The sequence below is a fragment of the Plectropomus leopardus genome, chromosome 16 (genome assembly GCF_026936395.1).
Source record: "Plectropomus leopardus strain MGB_pleo_1.0 chromosome 16, ASM2693639v1, whole genome shotgun sequence".
Lineage (NCBI taxonomy): Eukaryota > Metazoa > Chordata > Actinopteri > Perciformes > Serranidae > Plectropomus > Plectropomus leopardus.
In genome coordinates this window covers 14,133,722-14,153,934 of record NC_142191.1, presented here as the reverse complement: position 1 = coordinate 14,153,934, position 20,213 = coordinate 14,133,722, and the positions used below count along the sequence as shown (strand labels likewise).

Below are 20,213 nucleotides of genomic sequence, written 5' to 3'. Positions count from 1 at the left end.
ACAGTGGTGTTTGTGTGTGTGTGTCGCTATCTCTGCTGCATGTACTGAAAGAGAGCGGGGGGACAGAGACAATATTCACATTGAGCTAATTAAGAAAATGTGACTCGCAAGAATGAAATTCACGTGTTTCTGACTCTAAACTCAATTAGTTCAGTGAAAAGGATGACTCAGTTAAGTTTTTTCTTTTCAAATATACACATTTTAAGAGACACAACAGGCAGATGTCCTTACTCAAAGAGCATATAGGTTCTGTTGTGATCTGGACCTTAACTGAATGACTTTTTCCTCTCACCATTACCCAACATTGTCTTTGTCTTTAAGTAGTAGTTGTACACAGTGGGAGTATTTTTTGTGTACATAGTTAATTTGAAAGGGACAATGCCAATCAGCATAGTACAACTTCCCCCTTTAACAAACAGGCTGTAGTAACTGATGTTTCACATAAAGAGACTATAGCTATTGCTAGTTTCCAACTCTCGTTCCAAGTACGGCTTTTAGTAAAGAAAAAGAAGAAAAAAAGCGAAAATATCAAGTCTACATACGATAAGGTAAAAAAAAAGACAAAAAGGTAAATGTTTACATCAAGATAACATAGAATTACAACATACAGTATCAGATATCAATGCTACATACATACATACCGTTACAACACTAAATTGAAATACATTATAAAATAGTTGCTCATATCTCTGATTTTTGCTTGAGTATGCATGTATAATTTAATAGATACTAGCTTGTCTTCCTGAAAACCATTTATTAAAAAAGAAGTCATCACATTTTCATCAGTTAGACTAAGCACACCTTTATCAACGTGAACTGCAAATCTGAATATTGATTTAAAATCTACTCTGTTACAAATGCATTTCTGCAAAGATGCAAAGCATGTACTCTCTTAGCTGCATCCCACATGCTACAACCATCCAGCTGGCTCTGGAACTGTGCAAAAAAGCCCCAAAAAACCCCACAATGTAGAGCCAAATTGCTATCATAAGAACAATAGAGACGAAAAGTTTGCATGGGTTGCATTAGTAGAATGAAGTGCTGCCCAAACCTTGTGCCCAGCTGTTTAAAGATCTTTGTCTTCAGTAGGAACCAGTGGCCTCAGTGCTAGGTGTCACAGTTATGGTAGTAAAGCCAGACAGAAATACTGACAGTACGCAAAATATGAAGCAGCACCAGCCATTAAATTTCGATGTGTAGGATTAGAGAGACGCATGTCAGTGTCAGCTTCAGCTTCAGCTTCAACAACTTCTGGGTGACATGGGATCTATTTTCAGAATAATTTTCATACTGGTTGTCTCTCTGCAGCCCAGTATATGTAGGATTCCATATGTCTTTTTGCTTGAGAGGGTATATACCAGCTTAATCACATTGAATTTAAAGTTTTCTCCTTTTCCTGACGGACGCTAATTGTAGACATAAAGGTCACAGACGTTGACCTGCACACACACAAGAACACACACACACGTCCTTATCCATCACCCAGAACATCCCATGTGTGCAAGGTAATTGGTTCCATGGTGAGTCATACCTAATTGGTGTCTAGCTGTCAATAGCACAGGTATTTCAAGGCAGTAGCCCGGAGCCCACATTAGAGACAGAGACACGGAATAAAATACAGCCAGAAACTCCACACCGACTTACACTTAGAGAAGGAGCAGAGCTCAGAGTGGTGCTGTTTGTTAATGTATTTCTCAGTTTCCCCTTCACTGGTGTTTTCCATTTCTCTTTCCACTGGCCAGCTGTGTGTCCAAATTGGCTTGGTAGGCTAGAAATTCTTGAACAGAGGGTTACACAAGCAAACAAACAAGCAAGCTGAAGGGATTGTGTAAAGCCTACAATTACAGTTGAGGCACTAATGGTGAGATTTCCATCCTCTTACATTGAGTATTGTTGTAGTGGACTTGAAATAAGTCTCCAACCAGTGCTGCCACACTAATTTTAACTCCATACAAGAGTAGAGGCTGTAGTCTACCCACTTGTAGGGGAAGTTTATTATTTAAAAGAAAGCAACACTTGACGTAGAGAGCTTGACTTCATGCACTGATGTTCTGTTATTATTTGCTGTTGTTTGATCGAAACTTTAGTCTCCATCTGAACCTAGACATACCACACATGAGATTAGCTCACAGAGAAGCAGTATTGCCTTTTGTGTAACTGCTGCCTATGTTTAATGGGGGGGTCTATTTTCTGACATAAATGTAGTATCTTGCATCAATAGATGCCCATATAGGACAGTCAATTTCCATGTTTATAGGTGTGACACCAAATATACAAATAATAGAAAAAAAAGAATACTTATTCTGTATATCTTGATACTTAACATGTGTCAAATAATCTCATTTTGTATGTGTTTATTATTCACTCTAGTTTGACTATATTTAAGATATAAAACTAACCCATACTTTGCCTTTAAGTCAAACTTCTCCTTTCCTCAAACCAGAATAATTCAGACTTTTTGCATTCTTACAATTTTAAGGTGTGCGGTAAAGCAGTGGTTAGCAGCCGTTGGCCAACTGGGGCACTTTTATGTGCAGTTTGCATGTTCTCTCTGTGTCGGTGTAGGTTTTCTCCGGGTTCTTTGGCTTCCTCCCACAGTCCAAAGACATGCAGGTTAGGTTAACCGGTGACTCTAAATCAGCCTTAGGTGTCAATGTGAGTGTGAATGTTTTTCTGTCTAAATCTGTCAGCCCTGGGTGTACCCCACCTCTCACCCAGTGTCAACTGGGACTGTCTCCAATCTCTCCGTGACCCTTCAGAGGATTAGGGGTTACAGAAAATTGATGTATTCTTACAAAAGTGCACGCATGTGAGCACTTTATAAAATATGAACTTGCCCTGATTGGCTTATAGGGTCTCAGAGCTTGCCAAAGCGTGCACTAGTGTGTCGAGCAAAACAATGTCCATCCTCGGGGAAGCTATTAGGGGGTCCCCAATCAGTACATTGATCAATGAGCATGTCACCATTCACAAACAGAAATGTCCAGCTCATTGTGATGAAAAAACTGTAGGTGGAATAGATAATATTTCCTTCAAAGTGAAGCTACATTAGTGGAACTTGTTTTGTTTGCATTGTGAAATGAAATTTGTGGCATGTCAGTGATGCCGCTCTTGTGAGTAGTGGACATTTCACTCTGAAACAGCAGTTTAGTATAAATTCTAATTCCAAAAATCCAATATAAGGACAGTAATAAGTGCAGCTTATCATCACTATTAGGTATCACAACAATGTTTTATTCTTACATAGATCTCATAATATTTTACTGGTCCCCCTGTGATCATTACATTATAGCCTCTTCTTCTTTCCCTCTTGCTCCTGCAGTGATGGATGGGCAGACCGATACGAGGTTGTGGAGGGTTATGAGCAGGAAGCAGAGGGAGGAATCACCATGAAGCTGCAGTCAGAGGTGGTCAAGACCTTTGATGACTACTACCTGAAGCTGCGTCTGGATACCAACACCAGGAATCCCTGGTTCTCTGAGTTCTGGCAGTACCGTTTCCAGTGTCGTCTCGCAGGCCACCCACAGGAGAACAAGAATTACAAGAAAGTCTGCTCTGGTGCGTAAGAACAGAAACACTGATATTTTTATTGTTGAATAGGAGCAACATCATCTGCTATCAGTGAGAGTAGAGGGTTAAATTTGACCAGAGTGCAAAAAAACTCATGAATAATAACAAAACCTGTGTATTTTCTTCTCTGTTTTTCTCCCTGAATATTCTCTCCTCCCTCTGCTCCCAAAAGGTGATCATGGTAAATTGTGTTCTCGGCTTGTTATTAACATTTAAATCACAATTCAAAATTACTCACAACAAATCCAATCATGAAAAAAAAGTAATCAAATGAACAATCCACTCAAAATGGCATTAAATTAAATTGCTCAGCATGCTTCTAATCAACTAATAAATAAAATCAATTAGTGGTGTGTGTGATGACTGTTACTATCCAAGAGCAGTACAGTAATAGCTCTGCTCTCTCTGTATCACACTTTTATGTGCCTCTTTTATTTCAAAGACCTTCAAGGTGGTAAGTGCATTTTTCCAGCCACTACTACAGAGATAATTTGATCAGGATTGCACCTGCACTCTGTTCGCATTTGACTCGTCCAAGACAGGAAGAGTTTGACTGATGCTTTCCTTACACAACAGTCACTGTAATGTCTTAAAAGTTCAATTTAGGAAAAATTGTGAGATGTCTCTATGCTTGCAGCGTCAGGCTCTTGGCCAGAGTGAGGATTGCATTAGTCAAACTCTGTTGTGGAGCACTGGGCTTGTTTATACTGTATGGGGAATAACAAGAAAATGGCCTTACACTCTGAAAAACCGCACAAAGGAATGGCTCACCCTGCACACACTTTTCCCCCAAAAGGCTGAAACACCTGAAAAGACCACGGCTTCTACTGTATGTGCATGCTGATGTATATGATGTAAACAATATTTTAAATGCACTGTCTAAGGGGGGAAAGAGAAATGTAAATTAAGTCTTATGCTGCCTTCAAAATCAAACTCATGAGCCTCTGGTTATGACACGGGAAGTTGTGCACATGATATGTTTGCTGCTCAAACGTTGTGAGAACACCGCTATAAGGCAACATCAACATTATGGGCATTATGGCCTCATGGATGTATTAAGAGACCTGGAAACAGTGTTGGGGTTGGGACTCTGTTTATTCCTACTAAAGTTGCTCAGTAGTGCATGAAACTAAAACAGCTCTATTTCAGCGTTCTGAAATTACCTTGAGGATCTGTGCTGCTTCCCCATCACTGGTCCCATAGAGCAAGTGTACTGGAGGCTTCCGCTGACCGAGCTGGCTACTTTCGCTTTAGCGCTCCGCTAACTTCAATGGGGATGAAGTTATTTAATTTAATGGCTCTTATCGGCTCGAATGGATTGAATCCCAATAGTTAAACAAGTCAATTTCGGTGGGTGGGTTCCAGGGTTGGAAATTAGCACCAGCCACCAGCCAAATGCTGGCAAAATATGCAAGTAGCTGCTAGATTTGCTTCACTCACCAGCCAAAAAAACAATGGTAATCTATTGAGTGGTTAGTAGATTTTTTTTTCTGTCCACCTGCCACTTTTACAGGTAGACAGAAAAGTTAGTTTCCAATTCTGGTGGGTTCTACATAAATTACTGGCTCATCATTAAGCTGGATATGTATGAATTTTGGTGCATTACTTTCTGTCAGAAAACACACAAACGGTGCATGAGAGCAGCCTGGAATACCACAAGAGTGGGATGTTTGTACGGACTCTTGTTTTGACATGAGCCCTTTTGAGGGTAGCATTAAATTAGTAACTATTTTCATGCAAGGACGTAAAAAATGTAACATTCTGTACTTTTATTTGTTTATTTATGCTCCTAAACATTGGGGTTTGACTGTGAGACAGTGCCTTTAGAGAACTGGCGTTGAAGTACAACTTGGGATTTTCCCAGACGATGATTGTTCTCTTCATCTGTTTTCTATTGAGCTTTTGGACATCATGTTGTGATTTCCTTGTATGCTAATATATTTTGCTGGTAAAAAAAAAAAAAAAAGTTCTGTTTTGAATTAGATTCTCCATGTCTGGCTCTAATTTAGTCATGCATTGTGGGAAACACAATGTTCCAGTGTAACTGCAGTTCAATCAGGAGAGACTTAATGAAAAGTGAACCAATATTTAATTGATATTCACAATAAAATGTGTATGGTCTTTTAGCAATTAGACCTTAATTTAAGGGGTTAGAGAAGCTAAGAAATGAATGTGTAGTTTAAAGATAGTTTCCCTGATTGAACTTACAATAAACTTCATTTTGAATACAGCACCAAACAAAAAAGAAAGTTTACTTCAGTTGTTAAAATGTGAAATATTCTTCCTTTTGATGCATTCTTCTTTTCCCCTCTAACAGGAAATGAGAGTCTGCATGAAAACTATGTTCAGGATAGTAAAATGGGCTTTGTCATCAATGCCATCTATGCCATGGCTCACGGCCTCCATGATATGCACAAGGAGTTGTGCCCAGGGCAGCCAGGGCTCTGTGAGGCTATGGATCCTATTGATGGCAGCAAGCTGCTGGACTACCTGCTGAAGACGTCCTTCAGAGGAGTCTCAGGAGAGGAGATTTATTTTGATGAAAACGGAGACACCCCAGGAAGGTAAGACGATGTGGAGGAGGTGGTAAGAGTATAAAAAAAGGCAGGAATATGAAAATAGAGATTTCATACCATCAACGTAGCTGTAATCTGTGAATTTCTCCTGTCTAACACTCTCCTACTCATTAGCACGCGTGTACATGCACACAAGTGTGCACCGATTTTGAGCACAGAAGGATGTAATTAGTTTGGACTGGAACAGATTCAGTGGATTGTCCGCTGTGGCAGCCACTTTCATCTCTCCTCAGTCCAACAGACAGCTTATGACAGTCGGAAAACGCAGCCATGTCATTCCTCCATCAACTAGAGGTCAGGTGGAGCACGTCCCGGCTCGATATAAAGATGAGGCCACAGTGTGCACTGGCATGAGCTCTTGATGTTACACTAACAGGGTTGTAAGCTGTTTAAGTGACTTTGGATAAAAGGTTTGCTCAGCTGCCAAATTGTTATCATTAAATTACCTGTCACTCTCTCCTCTACCCCTCCCTATATGTCTCCCCCTCCTCACTTTTACTCTCTAATCTTGGACTCTTCTCCCTTCTACTCTGTCCCCCTCCCTCTGTCCATCCAGGTATGACATCATGAATCTGCAAGGTGTGGGTGATGGCCGCTATGACTACATAAACGTGGGCTCCTGGCATGAGGGCATCCTGAGCATTGATGACTACAAGCTGTGGATGAACAGCAGTGACATGGTCCGCTCAGTCTGCAGTGAGCCCTGCTCCAAAGGACAGATAAAGGTAGGGATTCAAATTCTCCAGTGTTAAATAAACTAGCCAGTGTTCATTCAGTCTGAAAAACCTGATGTCTGAAAAATCAATAGTCGTTAACAGTGGGGAGTTTGCTGTGTGACTCTGGAGGTCCAAAACTATCTACAAGTACTAATTCAATACTTTGCCAGTATTTAAAAGTAAATACCAGCAGAGCTAATTTAACATTGATTCAGCTCTAAATAGCTCATTTTGCAACGAGATGAGTTTATCCAGGCAGACACACAATGGATTTCAGTACATGGTCTTTATCAGTTCCAACGCAAGTGGGGATACTTGAAGAATGCTCTTTCCAAGGTGTCTTTGATTCTGTTGAGCGGGATATATGCTGCATGTTGAACTGCCTGGCAAACGCAAGGTCGTATGCTGGGCTCTACTCTTGTGCCAACTCTGTGCCAACTCTCAAGGGCAAGGAGGCACATTACATCTGAGGTTGCTTAGCGACCACAACCAGCACTGTATCATAGCCTACTTACAGAAATCCTGAGTGTAGAGTTGATTTTCTTCCAGGTGTTGTTTTTTTAAGCATGTAATAGTCCCAAAATATAGTCTCTGAAGGAGATATAAATCTCTGGATGGCCCTGCACTAAAATAATCAAGTTGTCCTCCATATATATCATAGAATGATTTTTACAGTAGAAAGAAAAGTTATCTGGCATCTGGCTGATTGGTTGTTCCTTGTCATATGACATGTGGTGCACATTGCTGAAAGTTGAATCTTGAGTGGGTTAAAAAAATACTCATTCTGATGAGTATTGATGAACACCATACTCTGGGAGCAGCAGAGCGTAATCAGGCACTCGGACGGAGCAGCAGAGAGCCGAATGAATGTGGGATTAACTCTACTGTTTTGTAGAAATTAGGCCTGTCAAACGATTAATTGCAGAATTTCAAGTTAGAGGCGGGCCTTCTGTGGTGGCAATAACAAGTAGTGATAGGTTACAGCATTGAGCTAAGTTTTTCAAAGTGTCCCAGACTCATTCTAAAATAGGCCTTGAATCAACCATCATCTAGATGAAGCTCTTAGACTAGTTGGTGGTACTCCCTGTGATTTCTCCTCTTTCTGAGGGTCAAATGTACCCACATAGATCTCTGCCTCTGTGTGACCAGTCCCTGAGGGCTTTTTTCATTTCCAAGTTTTATTCAGATTTTAATGTACAGATCAGTTTATCTGATTTAGGCAAGATTCAATTAAAAAAGGCAGCATGGTGCATCTCCTGAATTGCAACCTGCTGCTGGTGATGGTTTCAGTTGTAGCAATCTTCTCAACTAAATCGTGGCATTAAAACGAGAAAGCGTATTTCCCAAAATGTTAAATTTGCCATTTATTCCTTTGAAACCTAAATAGACCTAATAAACCTAATTGCTTTTTTATGCTGTGCTCAGCCACCTTTCAAAAGCTTTGAAATCTTTTAAACATGAGTATTAGTTGATTTCTTAAAGAAAAACTAAAAAAATTTTTTTTTTTTTTTTTTTTTTTAAAAGGCATGAACAACTAATGTTTTTTTGAGTTTATTTCCTTGTTTGTTTTTATTTATTTTATTCTATTCTATTTTTTTTTTTTTTTGCTTGAGGTAATTTTCTTGTAGCTTATTTCTTGAACATTTTTGTTTCATTACTTGGTCAGTTGAACATTACCTTCTATCCATGTTTTTGAAAGAAATCAAGCCAATTTGATCAGGTTTCAAGGGGTTAAGAAATGACCAAAGTTAATACAAATAATCCTGAGGGGGACATTAATATCTGTGAAAAAATTTGATGGCAATCCGTCCAAAAATTGTTCATGGTCATGTTTTTTCTGTTTGGACTAAAGTGTGAGAGCTGCTGACCAACCAACATTGCCATCCCTAGATCCACACTACTAGCATGGCTAAAAATAAGCACACAGAGTGCAATCAGTTAAGACAGAGATGGCATTTCCCCTGTGCTCTCAAATCATTTTTTTTATACTGGTAACTGTGTCACTGCTTGGATGTGATGCACCATTTTTGCTATGAATCTCAATGTTTCCTATTTGTTCTCTTTGGTAACCATCCAGTACATCCTCAGCTGGCACATAAACTTTGGGGATGCTACTCTGTCCTACATTTTGGCATCTCGCTTCATCAATTAGTTATTATGTAAGAGGCTTCATGAAGGAGGGAAGAATTTACTAGCACATGTTTTCTTATTCTGATAAAATATGACTGGAAAAGGTTGTAATTGAACAATCAGGTTGTGCTTGCTTTTTACAGTTACCTAATTACTAATTGTGCTTCTTACAGTAACTTATTTCAAGTCTCCTTGGTCTAAATGATATCACACACATAGTTTATGTTTGTGCAAGGTTAAAGGGAAACTTTATTTTTCAAGTTTCAGTGATTTTTCAAACTGGAATCTAATTTCTCACATTTTTGTGTCTAAGTGACTAATGGAGATGATAATTTTTTTAAATTAATCTAATATAAAGAGAGACTGTTACAGCTGCAATTGGCAGTAATCCCTAAGGGCAATTGTACACTATCATTTTTTGATCATTAAAAGTGCTTTTTTGCCACTTAGAGATTGTAATATGAAGTGTCTTTACAGCATTACAGAAAAGACCCTACAGAGATTGAATCGTTTTTTCTCACCTTGCACTAATCTGGTCCTTCTGTTAGTGTGTAAGCTTCCTCAAGTCTTCCTCAAGGAAAGTCTTGTTCTGAAACCTACACTTTCCAGACTATAACAAACCACCTGGTGCAACTCTCTTCAACTAATGTGCCCACCATTGATTTTCCTGCCGATCAACAAAACAGATCAACAAATATTTGTATTGAACAGCCAAATTCTAATAGCAAAATTCTGCGTCGGGTACAGCCCTAGTTTTTTTTCTGGAATGTTGTAAGACACTTATTATAACTATCTGAGCCTGACAGTGCCAAAAAGAAGCATTTTTAACAGATGTAAATTGGCAGTGCATAATAACCATAGATGTACTAAGAGAGTCTGGATTCAGCCATGGAGGCAGGGCCCCATTCATTTCAATGAGAGCTGCTCATTGATGCATGAAGCAAAAAAAAAAAAAAAAGCTATTTTTCCGAGTATAGAATACCCTGATCTATGGGCCCATTAGGCTTGCACATTAGAGACACAAGGCAGTAGGGCGTGGCCAAGTTTGCCTGAGCGGGTAACTTCCGCTGGTGGAGACACTGACATCACTTCAGCACTTTGCTAGCTTGAATGGCGATTTAAAAAATGTAATCTTGCTGTTCTTTTACACTTTCCATATGTTATCAAACTGGATGGCTTAAATCTAGATAGTGAAATGAGTTGTTTACTGGGGTTTTTAAATTTACAGACATCTCTTTCCAGATATAAGTCAATGAGAAAAAGTCTTCTGGATCCGTGGCATCATGTGACGGACCCGGATGGTGTAATTCCACTGTTGGCTTCTATGTAAATGTTGCATCTGAGAATGGCACAATTCCTGGGGGCCTGATGATTGCGTGTAAAGATCACATTGCAGGATGCTATCTCAATACTGAACCAACTTCAAAATTTGTTGTCTCCATTAGTCACTTTGACACAAAAACATGGGAGAATTAGCTCCAGGTTGAAAAATGCAAGTTTCCCTTTGGTAAAAAAAATTATATATGGGCCTTCCACCCTGAGCTGAGAAGAAAGCTAGTTTTGAATGGTAATAATAAAATCTGGTATTGAGCACAGTTTGTAGAAATGCCCTGATTTGCCTCATCTTGATCCGATTGTTTTCAGTCGAGCTATACACTAAGTCGCCCTGAGGGAGGGTGCATCCTCTCTCCTGGCTGCTCACGCTTCCCCCTCTATCTGCTTTGTTTCCTGCCCCACTTATCACCCTGCTTTACATATCACAGTGCTGGTTACAGCTTCTCTGGGAGCAGAATTTAAAAGCAACTGGCCTTGTTTTATAAACAGTATGTCTGGGGCTCAAGAAGAAAAAAAAAACTGCACAAACATATCCTGTTCTTTGATATCCCCTTGATGCTGATAATGTATTTGGGTTGCTTTGTGGTGTGATGTGCTTCTTGTCACAGTTTGATCAGTGTTGTGACTGCTTACTAAGATGTCGGTGACCCCCTCATGGTTGATGTCCGGCCTCTCTGCGTGCAGGTGATTAGGAAGGGCGAGGTGAGCTGCTGTTGGATCTGCACCACATGCAAGGACAATGAATACGTCCAGGATGAGTTTACCTGCAAGGCGTGTGAGCTGGGATGGTGGCCTGATGACGACCTGGAAGGTAGGAGAGACAAAACTGGACAAACTGAGCCAGTTAACTCTTGATTTTAAGAACAATGTTCATTAATGCTCATTTACTATCCCTAAACCAACCCTTACTCATTATTTCACCCATTTCATATATTAGCTCCCAGCTAACTTACTTTTTGCCTGCTCAGGTCAAGACCTGTCATGTAGATTATTTAACTGACTTACTGTAGGATTTATGGGCATGACCTCGATCATTTTCTCAATATTGCTCATTGTGTTTGTTTACATAACAAGATGACCAACATTTTAGCCAACGTGATGCCAAAGTAAACAGCATGGTTTTATGAAACATTATAAGACTTGGGCGCAGCGATTCTTCCCCTTTTTTTTGTCTCCCCACCCTGCCTACTCGCACAAGTCTAAAGAAATGTAAACACTTCAGCGATGACACAGTGTAGCTTACCGGTAGCCTGCAGCTGAACTTTTGGAGAAAACTTGCACTTGAGCACACCACAAAGACTACAACCAACAGCCAAGTAGCATGTATGTTCTGCGCCTGTGTGAGAGGAAATCAAAAAAAGAAAGCCTAAAGACTAGCAGGACAGCTTCAAGATGCTAGTTAGCCAGTTAGCACATTAACAACACAACCTAATGTTGAATGAACAAATTATATATTTACCATGTACAATACCACAACAATAACAAAACATGCAGCAAAGGGCCAAGGCTGGATTTGAACCCACGGCCGCTGCAGCGAGGACACAGCCTCAGTACATAGGGTGCTTCCTCTACCAACTGAGCCACCCAGCGCCCCATTATAAATCATATCTAATATTTTATATCAGTGGCATAAAATAGTCTCCAGATGACAATAGTACTGTGTATCACAATTATTTCTGGGACAATATAAGTGGTTATCAGGCCCAGTCAGGTCATATATATCTTATAACACCAATCTCACTGAAACAGCACAAACCCTTTCTTGCAAACCATTTTGCACTCACAAAAGTCCTCCTTCCCCCATAAAGCTGTTCACACTTCACACCCTGACACCTCCTTTCGCTGATGCTTTTCATCATCCAGGTCCTCTGACCCTTCTCTCTTAGCTCTCCCCACCTCCAAGCTGCTCCTTCCCTCCTCACTGCTTTTTGCCTTGTTGTGACCCAGTGGTTGTTTTGACAGCGATTTATAGAGTTGAGAGCAGCTCTCAGTTCCCAGGTGTAAAATCCTATTACTGCCATGAGAGGCTTGGGAATATATTTCAGCAGTCTGTCGAGGAAGAAATTCTCCATTCACTCTCATTACATGTCCCTATCTGGAAAATACTAATAGAGTTGGTAGCCTATTCATAGAGGGAGGCTGTACTGTCCATATGTTCACTTATTTGTTCTTTTAAGGCAGGATTTTTTTTTAAAGGCTACCTTTATTTATTAACAAAATTTAATTTTGTTGCCTGCTTCTCTTTGAAGTCGATGTGGATTTGCCCAGAGACCTTGTACAGCACAAGAGTGAGAGCTTTGTTTCTGAATTATTCAAAGGTCCTCCCAGCTTAGATATGACAGCATAGGTTTTAGAGGGATTTTTGAGGATTGTGTAAGAACAGATACAGATAAGAGCATTTCATCTTTGCCACTCTTGTCCGCTTGCATGCAGTTTTTGGCTGATGCCTCGGCAAACTAAGCCGGGTGGTCGTGGGTGGTCAAAAGAAAAACAGCAACAGTTCACTGCAGTGTGCTTCAGACACTTTTCCCTCAAGTGTGCCACAGTGGGCTTTTGCAGAAGTGCTTCAATATACTGGTGCTTTACACCACCATATTCACATTATTACCTTTCAAATTTTTATCTAAGCCTCCTGAGGCAACAAGTTATTTTAAAATTTTTAGATTTCTCATGATTTGACATATTGGGAGTTAGCAATGCGGACCAGAAGTGGGCTTCTCTGTGCGTAGCCTTGCCTGTGATGGCAGTGACTGTAATGCTATTAGCAGCAGCATGTAATTTATGGAGTGTTAAGCTGGGGAAGTCTAGGGATGTCAGTTTTCTCCCATTAAGCTGTATAAACTTGCTTTGGATGTTGGATGGCAACTAGTGCATCATGACAGAGTTGACACACATACCCACGTGTCTGCATAAAAAGAAAATGAGAGGGCCATCTGACAGAACTTGAGCTTTGACACATGCAAATTACTGAACAATTTTAGTCCATCATGGAGGACTCTGATCCCTGAAAAACACCTGACTTCACTGAAATTTGTGTTGCTCTCCTCTCTACTGTCTGCTCATTTGTTTTTGTTTGTTTTTTTTTCACCTGCTTTAGTGAACCTTTAATTCACAAAAAAACTATTATGGTGCCATAGACTGTAAAGATGGAAAACATATAACACGAAAATGAAGCCAAAAAACATCCCGCATCTCGCACTGGTGACGTCATTTGGAGATAGTCTGTGAAATTGTGATCTGCAGGGTATCAAGCTCCCGCCCATACACCCAACCAACTAACTGCCAAAACACACCAGTTGGCAGGCACAGCTGTCAATCATGACCCCCCTTTTCATAGCATCAAATAACTGACTGAAACCAAACTTATCACTTAAACTTACAATAACTACCTTAAACAACATAAATTGTCCTAGGGAAAAATTTATTCAGGGTGTACTTGGATTTTTTAGTTTGGTCCATGTTCCGTCCAAACACATTCTCATCCCAACTCTTAAATAATACTGCTTTTAATTGGACCTTCATGCCTAAATATGCTGCGTTAGGTACCCTTCTGCATCAGTTTTGGATGCTCCGGGGACAGCATGTCAATTTACAGTTATATCCAGTTATATCACACCACCTCAAAAGGAACCTTGGTGAATTTGTATCTAATGCCGACATCCAGTGACAACACGGCGGTAATTGACAAAATGGGGTGTTGCCCTCCCACTCTAAAAGTGACACACCCGACATGTATCATACTGCATAGAAAGGGGCCTCTCTGCATTGGTGTTGTCATAGACATCACAGACAAAGTGGCTGTATTTGAAGAGTTCGGCGTGAGAATAGGCTGTCCATCCAGTAACATAAAAGGGGCAGGGTTAATGACCTTTTTTGCTGCCAGCCATCAGGGGCCGGTCGAGATGTTTTTGCTTCACTTTTGGGGAGCTGTCATCTCATCCATCTTTATTGTACAGTTTATGTGTAGTGCTAACAAAAGTTTAACCCTGGCATTTCCTTTGTTCTTTCCAGGCTGCCAGCCGCTGCCTCTGAAGTATCTCGACTGGGCGGATGTAGAATCCATAGTGGCAGTGGTTTTCTCCTGCGTGGGCATACTGATCACCTCCTTTGTCACCTTTGTGTTCATCCAGTACCGTGACACGCCTGTGGTTAAGTCCTCCAGCAGGGAACTCTGTTATATAATCTTAGCAGGTATATTTATGGGCTACATTTGTCCATTCACCTTAATCGCCCGTCCTACAGTAGCTTCCTGCTACCTGCAGCGGCTCCTGGTGGGACTCTCATCGGCCATGTGCTACTCCGCCCTGGTGACGAAAACTAACCGCATCGCCCGCATCCTGGCGGGCAGCAAGAAGAAGATCTGCACCAGGAAGCCCCGTTTCATGAGCGCCTGGGCCCAAGTGGTCATTGCCTTTATGCTGATCAGTGTGCAGCTAACTTTGGAGATCACACTCATCATTCTGGAGCCTCCTGAGCCCGTCAAGTCCTACCCAAGCATACGCGAGGTCTACCTCATCTGTAATACTAGCAATGTAGGTATGGTGGCGCCGCTGGGCTACAACGGGCTGTTAATCCTGAGCTGCACCTACTATGCCTTCAAGACGAGGAACGTCCCGGCCAATTTTAACGAGGCTAAATACATTGCCTTCACAATGTACACTACCTGCATCATCTGGTTGGCCTTTGTGCCCATCTACTTTGGCTCAAACTACAAGATCATAACCACATCCTTCTCCGTCAGCCTGAGTGTAACAGTGGCACTGGGGTGCATGTTCACACCTAAGATGTACATTATCATTGCCAAACCAGAAAGGAACGTCCGAAGCGCCTTCACCACATCTGATGTGGTGCGAATGCACGTTGGAGATGGGAAGTCGGCTCAATGCGGGAGCAACAGCTTCCTGAATATGTTCCGCCGGAAGAAGCCTGGGTCTGGCAATGCCAAGTGAGTGACCTTTTGATGTTGTTCATCTCTAGATTTTATCTGGTTAGAGACAAAATTCTAAGATGCCTAAACACTCAAATGGTACAGTGAGTTTTCCAAAGATGATCTTTTTAGGGCTACAATAAACCAAAGAAAGTCTTGGTTGACTGAAATTCTACCTACTCCTCAACCAATCCGTTGGTCAATGGGAGAAAGAAATTTGCAAGTTATCTATAAATTGTCTAAATGGCCACACTCTGCCTGGTAATGTTGTGTTTTCCACCAAAGTATTTTTTTCCTGTCACGGGGCTCGACATTTTTGCCCAGGGCAGGTAAACTCTGTGTTCTGGCAAGTGGAATACCTCGAGTGAAAATGTGATTTTTACTGGCTTATTTTCTAATAATGGTGTTTTTGCTTGATGTTCATAGTGTAATTTCCAGTAACCCAGTCTATACAGTGATTTATAAACAGAAAGCAGTGAACACTGATTTATATGACACATCCCCCTCCCCCTGAGGGGCATGAAATATTATCAAGGAAATTTAGCCAAACTGAACAGAAAACTCAGGGCGGAACATTTTGCTGTTATTGTTTTAAAGCTAATAGCCAATGCTTATGTGTTAGTGATTTTTAAAGTGTAGATTTCAGACATCTAAACTACATATAAGACTTGCATATAACTTTTTTGAGATCCACAGCAGTGACACATGGACAGGTGTCTAAAGTAAGGAGTGGGGCAGTATGAGAGTGATCCCAATTTGTTTACGTGTTGTCTCTCACCCTTGCTATGCAGCCTTTCTAATTGTCTAACCCTCTAAAGTAGCAGCAAACTGTCTGCAAAGTGTCAAGGCTGGCAAATGTTTTGGCATGGTGGTCACGGTCTCCTTTCCTGGAGAGCTGCACTGTCAAATGAGAAATATTTTATTATTATATATAAGCAGAGGAGAGATTTAGACACTCACCAGCTAGATGGTTGTAAAATGATCATCAAGAAAACCAGTTTCTCTGAAAGTTTAAAGCTGAAATCATTTCTACACACTTTTGTGCAAACATGCTACAATGGCCCAAATATTTTCATAAGGAGATTTGTGCTTCAGCTGCAGAAACGATGTCAACTCAAAAACACACACAAAAATCCAAGATAAATACAATAACGGAAAAAAGTTGCAAATGAAAAAAAACATGCTGCAGAAAGCCAAAACAAATATGTCATTCTTAAGCGTTTATTTGTTACATATCCCATGAAGATTGAGTCTTCTTTGCATTTGCTCTTAGGGTTTATTTGTTTTTGACTTTGCGTTGTTTCTGTATTTGCAGCTTGTTTGCTGTAAATGTATTTGTTTTTGGTTTTCTGCAGTACGTTTTCCATTTACAGTGCATTTCCTTTGTAATTTTTTGGAGGATTTTCATGTGTGTTTTTGAATTGGCATCATTTCTGAAGATGCAGCATGTTTCTCCTAAAGATAATGTTTTGGGCAGTTGCAAAGTGTTTGCCCTCGTTATCCACATTCCTTTGCACGACATAGAGGTGCCATCAGTGTAGAGGGTTGTGTGGAAACTGTTAATTCTATTTTAACTATTGCACTGACTTATGGTTGTTTTGATGAGTGAATAAGAAAAGAGTGTAGTGAGGAATCATTCATAATTTGGTTGGCTCTCAGCTTGAGCTCATCGAGTTGTTTTGTATTTAACAACAAAGCTTACCTGGTTGGTTAAAGTATGTGATGAATGAAAGGAATCACTTGCCCCCGTGATCCTGTCACTCCTGAGCTGCCAACGGCAAAAGTGTTTTTTGACACTGCAGCCCTCCATGAAAGAAATCTGCCACCCTGCTGCTTTGGGTTTATCCTGAATTAACCTCACATTTAACTTTTCTCAGCATGAACGCCCCTCCCCTCCCCACCTCTCTAACTAATCACATTAGAGCCAGTCCTAGCTCATTCTGCACTAAACTCTGTGTCGTCTTCAGGCCAGTTCAGGCACTAAGTGAAATACTGATTCTGAATGCATGCGCCCCATTTTAGCAAATAGTTAAGACAGGAGGAAATGAGCTGGGTGGCTCCTAATTCTGTAAGCTCAATGTCTGAAGCAATTTGAAGATCATAATGCTGTCTGCAGCACATTATGACTCACTATGTTTGTGAAGTGCCACAGTCGATAAATGTAACGCTCCTCTGAGCTCATGAGTGAACCCCTCAGCAAAGCTGTTAATGTCAAAGTCATGTGGTTAAGAAGTATTTTAACATGCATCAGAAATGTTGAAATGCTGCTGCTCTGTTTGTGTTATGTTGCTGCTATGTTGATGTTGTTTTTCTGCTCCCACCTCCCACTTCCCTGTGATAGTAACTTGGGTCTTTATCTCGTTCATAGTTCTAATGGCAAGTCTGTGTCATGGTCTGAATCAGGTGCAAGACACCCTCCGAGGGGGGGGAATGTGTGGCACAGACTGTCTGTGCATGTGAGGAAACAGGAAGCCGGCTTGAATCAGACGGCGGTCATCAGGCCCCTAACTAACACCCCCGACCCCCACAGTTGTGAGCCCTCCACCTGCGACCTTGGCACAGATCCCCATCTCCCCCAAGAACCACGTGGCGCTAAGCCTCTGTACAACCTGGCCGAGGAGGACGACGAGGGCGACTCGCAGCGCCCCCTCTGGACTCCGACTTGCTCCGGACAGATGCAAGGGTTGGAGTCGAATTTAGATAAGCCGACTTCTTTTATGCCCTCTCACATGATGGGCTGCACCACGACAGAGCGCTTGCAGGGGGCTGTGGTAGACACACACAGCTCCTACGTCCCCGCACTGAACGACCACACCGCCAAGGAGGCAATCGCTGCCAACGAGCCTTTGAGCTTGACCCCCTCTCAGCTCCCTTTGACCCCACAAGTAGGGGCGTTTGAAGAGGAAGGGTCTGAGGACGAGGCGCTAGACCTCTTGCACAGCTACATTTATGATGCCAAGGAGGAGGGGGAGGGGGAGGACGGGGAAGGCGAGGATTTAACTCCAAACAAGCCAGCTCTGGAGGATTCCCTCACTCTGTCGCCTCCCTCCCCCTTCAGAGACTCTGTGTATTCGGGGGAGTCTGTCAGCGACTCCAGCCCTCCAAGCTCAGTCTACACCTCAAACATCCTCCAAGACTTTGCACACAGCTCCTCGACACTGTGAGAGCAAAATAAGGCGCTGACACATACACATGCATTTACACACACACACACACACACACACACACACACAAAAACATATACAGATAAAAATTGTTTTATTATAATTTTTAGCATTTACTTTTGCTCTGCCATTTGCTTACTTGTATTGATTATTCTGCTTTTATAAGTAAGGGGTTAATCTGAATTATAAGTAGAAAAACAGCAGGAATCATCCATGAGTGCTTCAATTTCTGAAGGGCTGTCATCGCACAAAGCCTGCCTGTAAAATGTAAAAACCGAGAGGAGTGCCAAAACTAGTCAGCTCTCATGCCAAATTCTGATGAATTACGGAGAATCATAATAAAGGATGTAGCTGTGGTTCTCATAATGGCGGTGCAATTAAGTGGTCTACCGGAAACAATTATGTGTGTATATATTTGCACTGTAAGATACAACCAAACTGGCTCAGAGGAAGTGTATTTCACGTCAGTTTTGATTAGCTCTGCTCCTCTCCGCTGCACATGTACAGGTCTGTGAAGCAGCTGCATCGAAAAGCTTTTTTTCATTAATTACTTTCACCTCCACTTTCTCTCATTTGACCTCATCGCAATTTAAATATCACAAAGAGATTAATTAACAAGAAATGTGCAGTAAGTTGGTTGACTATTACTTGTTATGTGTTGCCAGATGTGCACAGAGCTATTATCATTAAACTGAGATTCTGCTGAAGACTTGCGCTGTATGATATATGGATATAATGTGCCAATCAAAGTTGTTAACATCCCTGCTTTTGGGTTTTTTTTATGATGTAGCTGATACAGGTTAGCGTGATTGTAGATGATGGCGATGTTGTTTATTCAGTTTACACTCGATCATAACCCCGAGAACAACGTTTTACGAGCATGGGATGTAATAAATGCTTTCCATGCCGTGTTGGTATATCTCATGTTTTCTGAGTTTGCTGTGTCATTGTAATGAAAACACAGTACTTGTACAAGTTCTCAAAGTTTGTAATACTGTTAAGCCATCCCTTGTTTTTCACACAGGTGGTATGTTTGTAATACTAATAAATGTTTCTATATTTAGAATGTCAACCAAAAAAAAGGAGTTTATACATTTTGAAAATGTCCTCAGATTCTTGTTAAGGAGCAGTGTGTTTGGTTTTTGGGTAACTTTTAAGCTAACTTGAGTCGACTGTATCCTCTTGAAAATATTCAGTTGTAAAAGTAACCAATGATTAGTTGCTTCTTGTAATGAGATTATACATGTTTCAATTTTGCTTCAATCTTGCATTATGAACTTAAGTAGTTTACTTGAGGTTAAGTTTCTTAGTTCTTTATCTATAAGAATGCCAATTATTTCAAAGTACGAGACTATACAGTGCATAGTGCAATTGTATTGTATTTCCAAATGTTTTTAGTCTATTATAGTGTAAGTTGTTAAATGATTTTAACCAATGTAAAATATACGAGGGTGCCACCTGTTTAACACTGTCAAATCTAGAGTGAAATAGGTCTTTATGTTTTGGGCAAGCTGAACAATGCTGTAAAATAAAAACTATTTATATTAAGAGGACTGATTACTGCCTACAGTAGCCTGAAAAACTGGGTTGACATTAGGTTTGATTGCAAAATTCCTACAACTTGCCAGAGTCAATATTGGTTTTCAGGAACAGTGTGTCAGATTTAAGGGAGATTTAGTGGCATCTAAGGGTGAGGATTGCTGACTGCAACCAGAAACATTTCCAAGTTAGAATCTTCTCCAGAGAAACGTGTCTACAAACGTCCTTAAATCCTAGAAATGTCCCCAAAATCCTA

At 40.9% G+C, this 20,213-nt stretch overlaps 1 protein-coding gene across 2 annotated transcripts in view; it reads left to right on the top strand.

Annotated features, from left to right (window-relative positions):
• Positions 1-19,966, top strand: part of grm1a (glutamate receptor, metabotropic 1a) — a 45,642-nt gene extending 25,676 nt beyond the window's left edge. Inside the window, exons 4-9 of one of the 2 annotated variants that reach the window (XM_088089867.1) lie at positions 3,323-3,558; positions 5,888-6,134; positions 6,703-6,871; positions 11,012-11,138; positions 14,339-15,272; positions 17,623-19,966. In XM_088089867.1, the coding sequence (XP_087945993.1) occupies positions 3,323-3,558; positions 5,888-6,134; positions 6,703-6,871; positions 11,012-11,138; positions 14,339-15,272; positions 17,623-18,418 (2,509 nt within the window). In that variant the 3' untranslated portion in view covers positions 18,419-19,966. The remainder of the gene's footprint in view (positions 1-3,322; positions 3,559-5,887; positions 6,135-6,702; positions 6,872-11,011; positions 11,139-14,338; positions 15,273-17,622) is intronic. The other variant, XM_088089868.1, reaches the window with a different exon arrangement.
• The last annotated feature ends 247 nt before the right edge of the window (positions 19,967-20,213 follow it).